The sequence below is a fragment of the Lissotriton helveticus genome, chromosome 8 (genome assembly GCF_964261635.1).
Source record: "Lissotriton helveticus chromosome 8, aLisHel1.1, whole genome shotgun sequence".
Taxonomy (NCBI): Eukaryota; Metazoa; Chordata; class Amphibia; order Caudata; family Salamandridae; genus Lissotriton; species Lissotriton helveticus.
Genome location: NC_136069.1, coordinates 845,461,706 through 845,478,981, shown reverse-complemented (window position 1 = coordinate 845,478,981; position 17,276 = coordinate 845,461,706). Strand labels below are relative to the sequence as shown.

Sequence of the window (17,276 nt, the reverse complement as noted above, 5' to 3'; positions counted from 1 at the left end):
CCTCGGATTCCCTCACTGCCACCCTCCAACAGTGCCCCTCATCTCTCCCTAGCTCCTCCCTCCACCCCATGACCTCTTCCTTGGATTTTCCTCACTACCACTCTCCATCAGTGCCCCTCATCTGTCTGCAGCCCCCCTCATGACCTCCTCCCCAGGCTCCCTCCTGCCACCCTCCTCCGGTGCCCCTCATCGCTCCGTAGCCCCTCATCGCTCCGTAGCCCCTCCCACTACCTCCTCTTCGGATTCTCTTACTGCCACCCTCCACCCTCATCTTTACATAGCACCTCTCTCATATGTATTTCATTTGTTGTATAGCGCTACTCATATCAGTGTAGGGTGTCACAGTACTTTACACCACATACACATTATACAGAGACAATGAATCATACAAGTATGTAAATCAGCCTATAGGGAATACCATATAAGCCAATAGGAGGATTACAAGGTGTATGAATCGCATGTCATCCATACTGGTGGGCAGTATATTTTAAGAGGGCTTGGTCTGGGGAAACACAAACGTAGGATTTAAAGAGTATTCCATGGGGGTCAGCTTTACTGATAAAAATGTATATCTGCCCAAACATACTCATTTTAGCAACATTAAAATAATGAAAGACTGAGGAAGTTCTAACTATATCACAAAACACAAAAAAAGCAAAGTTCTAACTATACCATTTATGTTTATATGCAGCTCTTTGGTAACAGTTCATTGGTCACTGTCCTATGTTAGGATTGTAACTTCTGAACTGCAAATAACACAAGGATCTCTGTGACAAAGGCAGGAACCCACTGAGCTATCCACATAAAATACAGTTCATCTGCATTTAAAAACTACTAACAGACTAATTACTGCTCTCCAACAGGATCATTCATCACCAACATTTTCTGGGCATTTTGGATTGTCTTATTGTTGTCCTGCATTGGCCATGATAATGATAAAACGTGTTTAAATGAAGTACGCTGGAAGTATGTGTCCTGCAGATTTTAAAAAGAAAAACATTTAGTAACACGTTCTCTTACCTACTCCATTAGTCAAACTTTGTGTCACAGCCTAATGTGATAAACTGCTGCAGGGGTTAGGAAAGGTGACTAGGAATAAACAAACTTATTTTCTCCAGCACAGCATAGAAAAGGAAATATCAAAGCAGCAGGACAGTAGGCAAAGGTTACCAAAGGTGACCGTTGTCAAAGAAAAAGGATTTGTCGCCTTTCGTCATGCAAAGATGAAGGAGTGAAAAAATGAACAAAGCCTCGTTAACATGTAAATGGTCTTTGAAGACCTGTGAAGTACTCGGTGCGGGGCTGCGATCATCTCTAAAACTGTCTGTGAGCGCCCGGGAGGCCCCCTCGGCCTGGGCTGACACACACGACCTGTGCGTCAAACGCTTGCCTTCCAGCCCTCACTGCTGAGGGCCAAGACTTCTGTTTGGATGGGCCAGGCTCATCTTTGGGTGGGCCTGGCCCACCCGCTAGAACCGGGCCTGAGCAGTTGTACTATATTTCCCAATATCCCAGTGCCTCTGCTGTACTGTAGGGCTGCGGCAGTGTCCGTGGGCCGTGAGTCAGCAGGGGGTCACTGCAGGCCGGCGCTGCATAGCGATCACTGGGACCTGAAATGTCCAGAGATTACACAGCGCACCAGTACACCTCTGCACACGCCCTCTTCCCCTATACCGGAAATACAGGTTGAATCTTCTGCCATGTAGTGTAAGTGTTGATAGTAACTTGCCAATAACAGTCTGGCAGCCCTGGAAGAGTTGCATATTCTGAACATTGGCAGTGCAAAAATCACGGATTATGTATTAAGGTTTTGCGGAGGCGCTGGAAACATTAAGTCAATTTTCTGACTTTTTTTTTTTTTTTTTTTACCCCACTGCTACAGAGCAGAAGTGCGCGGAGCGAGCGCCCATACAGCCCTTGGCAAACCTACGGCATGTTTTTAAGTGAAACTGTGGCCTCAGTCCTGCGAGCTTGATTGACCCTTTGCGCCCAGCATCTCAGGTCTAACTAATTAACATGGCCCGTTAAGAAACAATCGCAGCATCATTCTTCTCTGCCGTTTCATGTTTCACTGCCCGCTCGATTTCCTCTTTTTTAAATTTCCCTCACGTTTCTTTCTGGCGCCACACCCCCTTGGTGTTTATGCAGGTGCTTGCATTATTCTGACAAGAATTTTAGCAGTTGGTGGTTTTGTGTGTGTGTTAGTGTTTTAGTCTGCTGTTGGCTGGGCCACGGGGTGTCCAGTAAAAACATCACAGGGGGGGGGTCTCATGAAGGGGCGACATCCCTCTCCCTCACTACCTCACTCTTTCACTACCTCACTCTCTCTATCTCACTACCTCACTCTATCTACCTCACTCTCTCTCTCACTACCTCACTCTCTCTCTGCTGATGCAATATGAATCACATATGCAAAAAAAAAACTAATGCCAATAGAAATAATGCCATTTATTTAGGGATACAAAAATTAAAAAAAAATGAGCAATACCAATAGCTCTACCAATAATATTGCCGAGACCATTGCATTGTAAATGCTTGTTCTTATTATTAGTCTAAAAAATACAATAACAATGTAATAATGTGTGCATCTGCAAATATGCTTTTAAGTCTGTTGTCGCGAATATAGGCTTTGTACCGGATTCACAAGAAGGGAAATAATTGTATTGTACATTTCTGTTAAGATTTGTAATGAATTTAGCCGTTCACAAAATCGCAAGGACAAGATATCCGCAAACCTCTTATTTTATTTTCATTCCTACTCCTTCTTGCCTATATATATACTTTTTCTTTATATGAAGATCCTTTCAATGTAGAAAAATCCCTTCACTAACTTCACCTTAAAACTATGGTGTTGTGATTGTAAGGTGAATTTCCACATCTAATTTGCACATTAATACCTTCGTTTCTTAACCAAGAGGCTGTAATGTGTAAAACGGGTGCCAACAGCCATTGGGGATGTTTATGACTTCCTCTTGCCCCTTTCCCTGGGAATATATGCATTCCTACCCCTTTTGCTAAACATGCCACTGCTGAACAGCTGCTAACGTGAGAGATATGTTGCAGAAGAAATTCCAGAACTCCTGCTTCTGTTAAACCAGATTTGAGATGTTCAACTGCAGTCCTGTTTTTTGGGGGTAATAAAAGGGGATGGGGGTGTCACTCAGAAGTCGGCTTAGCTATTTATTTGCTTGCTTGCTAAAATCTTTCACTGCAAATTTGTTTGCCTATTTAATATTGTTACATCCCAACTCTGTTACACGTAATTGATGAATACTTTTTTCTGCTCCCAAAAATGGCCTCTTAATATGTATTTGTGTCTATTTTTCAGCGGCAGACTTGTTGACCGATTTAGAAAATGCTTTTCAAGGCAAAATTGATGCTGCCTATTTTGAGACCAGCAAATATCTTTTGGATGTTATTAACAAGAACTACAATTTGCTCGAGCACATGCAAGCCATGAGGCGGTATTTACTTTTGGGTCAAGGAGATTTCATACGGCACTTAATGGACCTGCTCAAGTAAGGAAACCTTAAATTGTACGTTATTTTTAACGAGTAGAGCTGGAACAACCTGCTTTTTTTTCTTTACTTTTCAGCTAAACTGCTAAATCAGTATTGAAATTAGGGCTGTGGGTAAGACATTTTTATGATGTAAACAAAACCCAGATTTGATTTTTGTTTTGTCGTTTTCTAGAACATTTAACGGTTCTAGTTTTTTCTTAAATAAACAGTCATTGCTTTGTCAAATTTATAATTCAAGATTTGGTATTACTTTTTGAAATCCATTTCATTTTGGCTCAAACTAGTCTCTAATACATATTCTTATCCCATATGTTAACAGTTATTAATGTCTTATTTTTGAAGCGCTGCATTAGAGTGCCATTTCTTTTTAGATTGATTTCGAAAAATTGTGTTTTTCCAGATTCTCTATTTTATTATTTTGTCCGCCATGAGACCGTAACACCAGGCACCAACTTGCATTCAGCTTGCTGCTCTGTCAATAATGTACGTTAAAAAAAATATATATTTTTATGAATAATGTACGTTTTTGAGCCGCAATTATTTGCAGAATCATTCCCCTTTTGGTGGAGCATGCCCTTCAGAGGGATAATTCTTCCTCTCCCGAAGGTACAGTGCCAGTCTCCCTTAACCATTCCTGTAGTTTTTGCAGGAAACGTCTGCCCAATGTCAGTGAGAGACGAATCAAATAACTTTCTGTATCCGCTAGTAGTATCGTAGCAGGACCACCCAGTCTGTCAGCCAGAGCTAATGCATTGTACCATTTTCTAATGTGATGCCTAATGGAACTTCAGGGCAGGAAGCCAGGCTGATCAAGATGGATCAATGAAGTTACCACCCTAAGTAATCGGTCCGTCAAGGCCTTGGCTTTGATTTTAACTTCGGTATTTAAGAGAGAAATAGGTCGGTAAGAGGAGCCCTGGTTTGGGAGCTTAGAAGTACCACTATATCTGCCTTTCGCACGTAGGTGACCGCCTGATTCTGACTGCCTCCTTCAGGGCTGCCTCCGGGGGGTCACTGAGTTGGGACATGAATTATTTATAGAATTCACCATGAAACTTCCTGGGACCTGGTATTTTTCCAGATCACAGGTGACAAAAGGCTGTCGTTATCTCATCAGATGTAAGGTCCTCTTCCAACATCTCTCTCTCTCAATCTATCATAGACTGCTGAGGCGTAAGTCCGAAACAAAACGAATTATAGGTGACTGAGGCAGCGGGTTGTGTTGGCCATATAGGTCAGCATAGTTCTCATCTTTTATTTCTCACTACACTATTCCTGTTTAATAATGTTACTTAAAGTACTAGAACTCTGGTAGTGCAGTGGTCCAAGAATCTATTCCTGGCAGACCTCCGTGAGCAAGTTTGCAAGGAGAGTCCCTAATCTAGCTCACTTTTGTTTCTTGCTTCTTTGCCTTTGGTCATGACTACAAAGCAGTAAGAATGGAAGCCTACTATATACCAGGTAATCCCCCTAAAAACAAGTATATACATTTTTGCTTTATAGTTTTCCTTATAGTCTGTTTAACTCCTTAAAACTTATTGTATTGTTCCTATTGTTAAAGAGATTTAGATGACTACATTATGATGAACTAGAAAACATCACACAGGCATCTTTTTAGTTATTCCCGTAGCAACATACATAGCAGCGTTTTGACTGTAAGTTCTGTTTTCGCTCATGGGTTTCTACTTCAAATTGTCCCTGTCCCTTGTCTCGATGAGGACCCCGTTGGTTTGTATTTTTGAGGTCAAAACGTTATGTTTGGTTTTGAATTCTATTTTCTGAGTTTTGGCTCAAACACTTAAAACTGCTGAAATTGAAGCGTTCTAGTTATCAGCGCCTGCCATGTTGTCTTGGAAGCTGTTTTTGTGTTTCTTGCAATTGGCAAATTGATGTTATGAGCATGGCATGTGGTGTGAGTTATGCCATGTGTTGTACGTATTGATGACCATAACTGGCAAATTTCTGTAGTTTTACGTTTTTGAGCCATAAACCATATTCAGTTTTGTGGGTTTTTTTGTGTGAATTTCATTGATTTTTGTTTATGGTATATTTATTCTCTAACACCTACTGCTTCGACACCAAAAATCGCTGTTTGGGGCCATGATACCAGCCCTCGTACTGTGGTCCCCGGCTCCCATTTTAGGTTTTCAGGGATTCACAAGTCGAAATTCAGGCTCATGAATCCTGCACATTTTTTGCCTTTGTATTTCAATTTAAACTAAGGGCTCGATTTGAGGGTTCCCCAAACCTGACCTGACGATCTGAGTGTGCCTACCCTGACCCTTTATAGGCCCATTATTTTTGGTTCGCTTGCACAGAGCAAAAAATATTAAAAGGATCTTACAGCCCGCCCAATACTTATCTTTCTGTAGCAGGGGATCTCTGTGTATAGTCATAATCTAGTGAATAGTCCCGCCCATGTGCGTGGACCCCGGCAATCAAAAATAATCTCTTAAGTTGTCAGAAAATTGCAGAACTGCAAAGACACTTAAGAGAAAATTTAAAGACAAATAATGCAGCCTATATTCACAGGCTACACTGTCCAGTACTTCAACTAGAAAATTCCACCAAAAATCCACAAACAGCAAAGCCTGTCCAGATTTCCCTTGCTTTAACAGCAAACACCCTCAGAAATGATAGAAAGGAATGCATGGACAGACAAGCCCCATAGGCTGCCATTATGTGGCTTAAATAGGATACTGTGCCTTTAAGAGAACTTTCCAGAACTTCTCCCAGTATCCCAGAATGCATAGCAGGTCCCTCTCACTTTCAGTTTTTTTCCGGCTCCTGCTTACAGGACCCTGTGCATTGAGCTCTCCCTTTTTCAAGGGTTTATTGGATATTTTTTGCCCTTTTTGGATTGAAAAGTGTTCTCATTTGATTCTTGGTGTTTCCTTTTCACTACTGTGTGTTTGTTCAGGCTTTTAGGGATCTAAAATGCCTGCTTTATTCGACAAGTGCCCAGCATGTGGAAGGAAGAAGGCCAAGACTGATCCACACGACGTCTGCATTCTTTGCCTTCCTGATGAACATGTCCCTGAAGATTGTGACATCTGCCAGGCCTTTTCTACAAGGACCCTGAGGGAAAGGCAGAAGATTAGGCTCCAAGGCCTGGAAGAGAGACGACTGCAGGCTGCAGGTGGGTCTGGGCAGGCTGGGAAGGCTCCCTCTGCCCCTGCTGAGGCCTCTGGGGGGTTCCCCAGAGGCAGGAAGACCAGCAAAAGGTCCCGGTCTCCGTCGATAGCATCGACGGCGACGTCGAGAGGGATGACAACGGTGTGTTCCCCTTCTCCCCGGGGCTCCGGGTCGAGACAGCGTGGGAGATCGACGTCGAGAGGCCTGGCTAGGCCGCCGTCTAAGCCACCGCCGACTGCGTCGTCGAAGTCGAGGCATCGCCGTCGACTAAGACACCGGCGCTCGCCGTCGAAGCGACACCGCCGGTCGCCGTCGACCAGTTCGACGTCGAGGGGATCCTCGGCGTCGAGGACCGTGAGGAAGCGGTCATCGAGGAGAAAGAGTCGACTCTCGACGTCGAGGTCTGACCGCTCGTCGTCGAGAGGGCGACGATCGTCGTCTAGGAAGAAACACTCGACGTCGAGGAGACGGCGTTCGACGCCAGAGTCGAGGGATCGCCGCTCCACACCTGAAAAACGATGCTCGACGTCGAGCAGGAAGAGATCAGCGTCACCGAGGATCTCAACCTCCTCTAAGAAGCGCAGGAGGGATTCTGGCGCCAAAAGTCACGCTGGATCTGGCGAAGGACGTCGGAGGCGTCGCTCACGCTCTGGAGGATCTGGATCACAGGCCCCTCCCTCGAAGAAGTCATCGGGCATGGTGTACTCGGTGGTATATACACCGCCAAGGCCTATGGCCCCTCCTCTACCGAAGGAGGCTCCTCCGGCTAAGCCGCCGCTCCCCTCCCTGCCTCCGCCGTCTCCTGCGGGGCAGCCTCCACCGCCGGTCCCTCCTCAAAGACCACCGAGGTCGGTGTCGCTGCCTCTGCTTCCGACACCTCCTAAGGGTACGCCTACCCCGAAGCCCCAGGATAGGCCGCGGAAGACGCCTCCATGGAAACCGGTGGAGCGCCCACGTCCTGGGAGGTCGCGCTCCCGCTCCAGGAGAAGGGAACGTTCGTGTCACAGGTCTTCCACGCGATCTAGACGGCGCCACAGGAGACACAGGTCTCGTTCACGGACCCGGTTGTCTGGGACCAGGGACTACTCCCCGACCTTGTCAGATTCGCCAGACACGAGGGTTTCACCGGTCGACGATCTGGTGTCCTTCCAGGACGTGCTGTTACGGGGTGCGGCGAAATTGGGCATTACTTTGACGGTGCCCACCCCAAAGACTTCGGTCATCTTCGAGACGCTCCATCAGAAGCATCTGTCTCGGCCGTTACTACCACTGGTGCCGGGCCTGGAAGAACCGGCCCTGGATCTTTTCCTCACTCCAGCGGTGACGAAGGCGGCTCCTTCCAGACTGCAGAAGAAGTACCGGGCTCCGGACTCGGACCCGGCCTTTCTAAGGCTGGAGCCCCCTCCAGACTCGGTGATTGTGACGGCGGCGCGCAAACAGCATGCCACCACGCCTTCCTCCACAGTTCCGCCAGATAAGGAATCTAGGTGGTTGGATTCATCTGGGAGGAGAGTTTGTGGGACCTCGGCGACCTTGATGAAGGCAGCTAGTGCCACTGCCTTGTTGGGTCGGTATGACAGGGCCCTCTGGGAATCCCTTCAACAATTCGTGGAGCTCCTTCCGCGGGACAAGCGGGAAGACTTCCAGGAGGTGCTTAACGAAGGAATGTTGGTGGCGAATCAAGTCATCAGCGCTGCAGCCGACTCTTCTCTTCTGGCGGCGCATGGTTTCTGCCACGGAATAAACCAGCGACGGCATGCATGGCTCCGCCTTACGTCTCTGAAACCGGGCGCTCAGCAGAGGGTTGCCAATCTGCCATTCTCTGGCGAAACCCTGTTCGGGAAGCACGCTGATGATGAAATGGCCCGCATGAAGGCGGAGGCTGAAACGCTCACAGCGGTGGGTTTGGAGAAACCCAAGGAGACCAAGAAGACGTACCGTCCGTTCAAACGCCGGTTCGGTGGTCAAGGCAGAGGGCGTGGCCAGTCTTCTGGACAACAGCAGCAACAACAGCAGCAGCAGTTCAGAAGACCTTTCCAGAAACGCCAGAGGGGCAGAGGCGGCCATCAGTCGGCACCAGCGACTAAAGGCCAGGCCGGGTCTAGGCCCTGAGCACTTACTTCCCCGACAACTGTTACCCGCTCCGGTGGGGGGGAAGCATTCAATCTTTTCTGGCAGAGTGGAGAAAAATTACTCAGGACAAGTGGGTGCTGAATATTGTTTGCAATGTATACAGTCTTCGGTTCATCAGCCCTCCTCCATCGATTCCTCCAGTCGGCTCGCAGTATCAGCTGCGCGAGCTCCAGGCAGAGGCCGATATCCTGTTAAGGAAAAGGGCAATCGAAGTCGTACCTCTGTCTCAAAGAGGAAGAGGTCTGTACTCCCGGTTCTTTCTGGTTCGAAAAACGGACAAGAACGAGTTCAGGCCCATTCTGGATTTGCGACAAGCAAACAAGTGGATTCGCAGAGAAAAGTTTTGCATGCTGTCGTTGCATCAGATTTATCCTCAGCTGCAACGGGGAGACTGGCTGTGTGCCATCGACCTCCAGGATGCTTACTTCCATGTGCCCATTGCACACAAACACAGGAAGTTCCTGCGGTTCCAAGTCGGCGCCAATCACTATCAATACACAGTACTGCCATTCGGACTGAAGTCTGCGCCGAGAACATTCTCAAAGTGCATGGCGGTAGTGGCAGCACACCTAAGGAAGAACAAGGTGTTTGTCTACCCGTACCTGGACGACTGGTTGATCAAGGCATCCTCCTTCACGGAAGCGCAAGCACACTTCCAGAAGACGTGCGTTCTCTTGAACAAGCTGGGGTTGCACATCAACATGTCCAAGTCGGTTCCGACTCCAGTCCAGTGCATTCAGTACTTGGGAGCCTCCATCGATACGCTGTCAGCAAGCGTGTCTCCTTCGGAGGAGCGACGATTATCACTGCTTCGGAAGGCTCGGGCTCTCATGACCGCTCCATCCACGACAGTGAGGACGGTGTCTTCTCTACTGGGATCGATGGCCTCCTGTATCTTCCTGACGCCACATGCACGGCTGCACATGAGACCGTTGCAAGAGTGCTTGGAGGATCAGTGGGATCAGAGGAGAGGATCTTGGGACGACAAGATACGTCTATCTCTGCATGCTCTTCAGTCTCTGAAGTGGTGGTGTTCAGCGGAGAATCTCCTCAGAGGGGTTCCCTTCCACAAGGACATTCCCACTCAGGTTATCGTGACGGATGCTTCTCTCCAGGGCTGGGGAGCGCATTCCGGAGACCTACAGATTCAAGGGACGTGGTCCCCGACGGAGTCCACGTACCACATCAATTTCCTGGAACTCAGAGCTGTTCACTTGGCGCTGAAGGCTTTTCACCCGTCCTTCCAGACCAACTCTCTACTTGTGCAAACGGACAATACGACCACGATGTATTACCTCAACAAGCAGGGAGGATCGAGGTCACGCACCCTGTCGCAGGAGGCGCAGGCGATCTGGCGTTGGCTTCTGGCTCGAAGACTGACGATAACGGCTACCCATCTGCCAGGTGTGCAGAATGTTCAGGCAGACGCACTGAGCAGACTGATTCAGGAAAACCACGAATGGGTCATAAACGACGAAGTACTAGGAGAAGTCTTCGCAAGGTGGGGGACTCCAGACGTAGATCTGTTCGCCACCGCCGAAAACAGCAAATGCCGAGGCTTCGCCTCCAGGTACTACCAGCCGGGGACGCTGGGGAACGCGTTATGGATCGACTGGTCGAACAGCTTTCTGTACGCTTTTCCACCCATTCCCCTGATTCCGGCGGTTCTCATCAAGCTGTCCCGGTCCAGGGCGCGGATGATACTGATTGCCCCGGAATGGCCCAGACAGTGGTGGTTCATGGACCTGCTCCACCAGTCTCTCCTTCCTCACATTCGGCTGCCGTGCAGGCCGGACCTTCTAACGAAGTTCGGGGGGCTGATGTTGCACCCCAACCTCTCGTCTTTGAGTTTGGCAGCATGGCTCCTGAGTTAGTGCAATATGGTCATCTGAATCTCCCTGCAGATTGTATGGACATACTGAAGGAGTCTAAGAGACCTTCCACTAGGACTTCCTATGCTTATAAGTGGAAGAGATTTTGTATCTGGTGCAGGTCTAAGAACTATGATCCGATGACTTGTAAGGAAGATGTCATCCTTCCTTATCTTCTACAGTTGGCGCAGTCTGGCCTTAATGTCCATTCTATTAAGGTTCATCTTGCTGCTTTGACTGCCTACAGGAAATGCCGTTCGCAGACTTCCTTCTTCCAGATCCCTGTGATCAAAGATTTCTTGGAAGGCTTCCCTCCTGTCAGGCTTCCTTCGCCTTCATGGGAATTGAATGTGGTGCTGTCCAGGTTGATGAAGGAGCCTTTTGAACCTATTCATAAGGCTTCGTTGCAGCACCTGTCCTGGAAGGCGGCGTTCCTCGTGGCCATTACATCGGCCCGCAGGGTGAGTGAAATTCAGGCGTTGTGTTGCCAAGAACCTTATACTGTATTTCATGCTGCTAAGGTTGTTATGCGTACTCGCCCTAAATTTCTTCCCAAGGTTATTTCTGAGTTTCATGTCAACCAGACCATAACTTTTCCTAAGTTTTTTCAGAATCCTTCATCTCCAGCGGAAAGGTCGTTACATTCCCTGGATGTTAGGAGGGTCTTGAAATTTTATCTGGATAAGACCAAAGATATTCGTAGGTCTGACCAATTGTTTATCAATTATGGATCTGTCAGGACGGGCCTTGCGACCTCTAAACAGTATCTCTAGGTGGATTGTGTCCTGCATACAGTTATGTTACCAAAAAGCTAATAAGACCTTAGGAGGTAAGCCTACGGCTCATTCCGCCAGGGGCAAAGCTGCCACGACAGCTTTGCTCCATAATGTTCCGATTGCAGAAATCTGCAAGGCGGCCACTTGGAAGTTGGTTCATACCTTTGCTAAGCATTACTGCCTGGACACTGATGCCAGGGCAGACGCTCAGGTTGGGCAGGCTTCGCTGCGAAATCTGTTCGCACAATAGTGGCGTTAACTCTCCTTTCTCCACCGCCGCTTTGGTGTGGGGATGGACTTGCCATTCTATTCACTAGATTATGACTATACACAGAGATCCCCTACTACAGAAGGAGTAGTTTCTGTCCTGTAACTCCAGTTCTGTAGTAGGGGTATCTCTGTTATAGTCATAAGCGCCCTCCCGCCTCCCCGGTGGAGAGAGTTGTTCTGTTGAGGAATGCGACAGGTCTGGCGTTTTTACGCCTTCAAAAAGAACTGAAAGTGAGAGGGACCTGCTATGCATTCTGGGATACTGGGAGAAGTTCTGGAAAGTTCTCTTAAAGGCACAGTATCCTATTTAAGCCACATAATGGCAGCCTATGGGGCTTGTCTGTCCATGCCTTCCTCTCTATCATTTCTGAGGGTGTTTGCTGTTAAAGCAAGGGAAATCTGGACAGGCTTTGCTGTTTATGGATTTTTGGTGGAATTTTCTAGTTGAAGTACTGGACAGTGTAGCCTGTGAATATAGGCTGCATTATTTGTCTTTAAATTTTCTCTTAAGTGTCTTTGCAGTTCTGCAATTTTCTGACAACTTAAGAGATTATTTTTGATTGCCGGGGTCCACGCACATGGGCGGGACTATTCACTAGATTATGACTATAACAGAGATACCCCTACTACAGAACTGGAGTTACAGGACAAACTACTCCTTACTTACCAAAGGTTGATTTCAACATCGCTCTAATTTACATGCTTCTGCTCGGTCAACACGTCGTCTGCACGTCTTCCTGCTCTTCTTTGCCTGTTTACGGTGTGGCCTTTGCCTTTTCATGCTGTGGCCTGGAGTTTGGCCCCAAGTACAGCTTCCGATCACTGGCTATGCACTCTGAAGGTACTTTTATTTTAAATTTGTTATTGAGCACTCTATACGAGTGCATCTGCTAGCCGTCTTCTCTCCGCGGTGTGTTAACCCACCATTCCCCACTCCCCGCCATTGTTTTTAAAGAACCCCACCCCCCCTTAACCCACCACATCCTACTCCCTGCTCTTTGTTTAAACCACTCCCCTGCCCCCGCCTGCTTCAGCCACCTCATGCAACCTCCCTCCTGTCACTGAAGGTATTGGAGTGCTTTACATGAGCACCATTTACATTACACACAGACACTTTCATATAGTTTTTTGTGGGGATTTGCTATTATGCGCTGAAGGATTACATGATTTGCCCAGGGTCACAGGATGTTGAGCCGACGCAGAGACTTGAACCCGCTTCCCCAGTTTCATGGAGGAGGCATAAATAAGAACCACCCAAAAATGAGATTAGTCCGCTTTCCTTTAATAACTTGTCCATGTGTTTTATGTGCGTTCCTGGCCCACGTGCATAATACTCATCGTCCCTGCAAACACTCTATTCCACCCATTATTTATGTTTACTTGTTGCTTACACATGTTATAAAGCTTCCACTTTTCTATTGGTTCACCAGGCTTTGCCGCATTTATATTTCAACTTTAAAGTACTTGCTTATCTTCTACCAGACTAATCCATTGTTTGTACTTGTGTTGGGGCTGCAGACCTCAAACTAATATAAATCCTATATCCAAACTCTACCCAGCATCAGTCATGCCAGTTCGTATATCTAAATGTTTACACAAAACTAGCCAAGCCATCAGCACAAGCAGACAGTGTGCATATTTTTATAGTGTTTATGTAGCTGAGCCCCTGCTCCCAAGCAGCAACACTTTTTTTGTTTAGAAAACACCCCCTAATCTGCTTTTAACTCACCATGTCCTACTCGCGAACAATACACATAGACATGTTACTTTTGTATTTTTCCCAATTATACATAGAGGAATTAAGTCATTTGACTAGGATCATAGGATGTTGAGCTGATTCCGAGATTTGAACCCGCTTGTCCAGTTATAAGGTCGACAGCTCTGCCATCGATAGGCTGTAGTTGTGTTAACCCAATCCCCACCCGCCTCCATTGTTTTTAACAACTCCCTGCTATTAAAAAAAGCACGTCCTCTTCCTGCTCTGTTGATTACCCACCCCTCTTCTCCAAAAAGAAAAAAACATGCATAAGTAATAGAAAAGCGCTTAAGCGCATAATCCAAAAGTTCATATTCCCTGAATTTTCCTAAACAATAGTATTACAAGCATTGAAAAAGCCAATAGATCGCTCATAGGCAAAACCTATTGGCTTTGCAAATGCTTGTTTTTAATGTTAATGAGGACAGGGCTATGCATCCTGAAATGGCTGCCACAAGAGACATTTTTCTCTTGTGGCAGCCAATCGGATCTCCCGTACCACCGTTCCCACTTTAGAATTGCGCTTCTGAAAGTGACCATGGTCAAAAAGGCTCCCTTTTTTTCCTGATCCGCACTTTTTTCATTCCTATACTTACAAATATTTCACAAATCCCAGACGGCAGAGCTATTCAAAAGTGTTAACCTTTTAAAGCCTGCTGTGAAACTTTTTTAAACACCAGTATCTCAAGAACTACTTGACATATTTTACACCAAACCGACAAAAGCATACTTTCTGAGTAAAGTTCTGGTTTTATGCTAAGCATGGTATAAATCTCTTAAGGCATTTGGGCTGTAGGCATGAGCAACATTTCCTATAGGAAGCTAAAATTAGAAAACTCGTATGGGTTTTTTCATTCCCTCCCTCCGCAACTTTTCCCCCTACACAGATAGGCATGTAAATCAGCATACTAGTCCTTAGGGGACTAATCTAGAAATTTACCAGTTTTCATGCGAGGATGTCCAAATAGTCAAAATGTATGGGCCAATCAAAAAATGCCTTTTCAATTAAATATGCGCTGGACCATAACACAGTGGCAACCACCACTGTTTAATAAATATATGTATGTTCTGTTCCGTGGGCGTCTTGCGGTCCTTCGCATTAATTTTGAATCATTGTATTTTTCTATTTGAATTAAACGTTCATAGCCTTGGTGCTTCATTCCTTGACCTTTATCATATTTGATATAGTTATAAATGATTCACATGGGACCCCTTTTCCATTTATACAGTTGTAGATAAAAATCAAATTTTCATGCACAGCCTATTATTCTACTTTTTAAATAAACATTGCAGCATTTTGGGTATTTCTAAGCCCCCCTGGACAAATAACAAATTTGAGTTTCCTGTACACCCCACAACGTGTAATTGGTAAAAAGAAAGCAAAGTTTTCCTGAAAATCGTTTATGGAAAAAAAAGTTTTGGAGTTTCAGCTAGTTGTCTAATTTGTCAAAAAGGTCTGAGCACTTTGTAACCTTATGCACTTAAACGAGAAACTATTTTTGCAGTCTCTTTAATTTGGCCCATGTTTCCCCAGCAAATGTAATATTAATCTATAAGGTTCTACGTCAATAAATTAATCTAGAAACGATAATTTTGGTCTCAAAGTATCACTAATGCACATAATTTGACAATCTCCCAATACTTGTTACCATTCTAGAGTCAACACTTGTTTTTGAAAACTTTACCTGGACCTACGTTCTGTTTATTTTCTGAATCTAAGATTGATCAAACAGGTGTTGAAATACTGCGTAGATACTCCCCTTCTATAGTGTTGTAATAGTAATGTTAAAAATATGAAATGAAAAGCAAATCAGTGTGCCGATACAGTTGTCGTGTTAGATTTTCAGAAAATGTTGCATTTAGACCTTTGGGATCGTTGGCACAGTGTCTAAAAGCCATCATCAACATTAATTATGAAGGAACAATACAGTGTATTGTTCCATCATAATTGAACCATATACCATTGAATCATTGTACCATGTGTTTCGTCAACTTTGTAAACAGTCTACAACAGTGTGTCTGCACACATGATATACTCTACCTCGCTTGTATGCTCTGCCGCACACCTTCATAAGCGTTCCATCTAGTGCCAACTCCTCCCTCCTCCATTCCCCGCCCCCTGCACAGGTCATTTGTGGGAGGGACTCCATTAAACAGATATGATTGGAAGAGTGAAACTGGGGCCTGATAAAGGACAATACACCTTCTTTGTACTGTGCTTCTTTCAGTCCTCGTCAGTGGATATATACAGAGCTTCTTGCTACCTGAAACCTTCATAAGAGTGATATCATCCTTCTATGTGTGCACACACATGTCCCAGGAAGCACTAAACTGGTCAGCCAGTTGCAGGAAGCTGTGACCCGAGTCTTACTCTGGACTGTTTGTGTAACTACCATCAGTCCTAACTAATGACAAATGAAAGGAGACTGTTGAGCTACCTGTAGAGATACCATTAAGAGCCGGTCTTTAATTGAAAGGTTTCAGGCTCCAAGACTGATCCAAATCTTGACCACTGCTTTCTTGTTACTGACCAGGCTCTTAGAGAACTTGAAGGTCTGAGATCCGATTCTCTAAGTCGAGGGACCGAATCAGGAGATGAATGGCTTAATCTTGATAGGGCAATAAAGTTATTATCGGAGACCATGCTGTGTTTTTAAAAATCCTGACACTGATATTTCCCTTTTACGTTTTGAACTTCATGTTTATATCTTTGTAACGCAAATGCATCCGTTTGTTCTGCCTAAAACCCAATATTCAATTTTCAGCAATGTTTCGATTTTCCCTTCCAGGCCTGAACTTGTGAGACCGGCTACTACTCTGTATCAGCATAACCTCACGGGAATCCTGGAAACAGCTGTTAGAGCAACAAATGCACAATTTGATAATCCTGAAATCCTTAAACGGTTGGATGTCCGACTCCTGGAGGTAAACATTTCCCTTTTAAATTTCAGAACTTTTAGTGGCTTCTGTATTAAATTTTATTTTGCTTACCCTTTTGGAGAGAGGGAAGTCTAATTCTAACAGCAGAAGAAATGCAGAAAAATATTAAAACAGTGCTGTGGTTAAAAATTATCAGGTGTTGATGAGTGCGAGGAGAGAAAGGTAGGTAAAGGTAACCAGTATAAATCATATTTAATCTTCTGGTGTGACCTTTCTCTCCTCGTACTCAATACCTTAATTGAATCTTTCTCTCCTTCTCTCTCCATCACCTCTTTTCTATTTCCCCCTACCCTTTTCTCCTCTTGTTCTTTTTCCCCTTTACCGCCACTTTCATTTTAAATAAAATAAGGCTGTTTTTATTATATCATTTTAAGTCTCTTGAGATGGCAGGACTAGTTGCTGTACACATTTCCTCACAATTATTTCTTGTTGGCACTGCTCTTTAAATTTTCAATAAAAATCATTTTATTTATTTATTCCGGATTTTGTATAGCTCGAACATGACCCAATGGGATATCAGAGCGCTTTACAGTTGCATAGTATTAACTGTTGCTGTAGTGTAGTTCCTATTATCCCAATAGGCTCTGCGCATTGGAATAATATCTTCAATAGTATAGACGTAGGACAGAGGTTAACTAGGTCTTCTACTGACGATATTAGACTTAAAGTTTAGTGTTTGCCAGCTAGCTCAGAGTTCACTAGAAACTTTCTCGAATAGACAAGGAGGAGTTTAACCTCCCTGGATAGACAAGAAGGGATGTAGTTTCTGACAACCATAGAACATGACAACTTTTCTCTCCCCTAATCAAGAGTGTATCTCTAGAGTCGTGTGAAAACAAAAGACAACTTATTTTACTCAGTCAGTTCAGTGCAT

The 17,276-nt window shown here is 45.4% G+C and overlaps 1 protein-coding gene across 2 annotated transcripts in view; it reads left to right on the top strand.

Annotated features, from left to right (window-relative positions):
* TUBGCP3 (tubulin gamma complex component 3) overlaps positions 1–17,276 on the top strand; it is a 392,150-nt gene that overhangs the window by 259,342 nt on the left and 115,532 nt on the right. For both annotated transcript variants that reach the window (XM_078657652.1, XM_078657653.1), the window contains exons 14-15: positions 3,329–3,518; positions 16,252–16,387. In XM_078657652.1, coding sequence (XP_078513778.1) covers positions 3,329–3,518; positions 16,252–16,387 — 326 coding nt within the window. The remainder of the gene's footprint in view (positions 1–3,328; positions 3,519–16,251; positions 16,388–17,276) is intronic.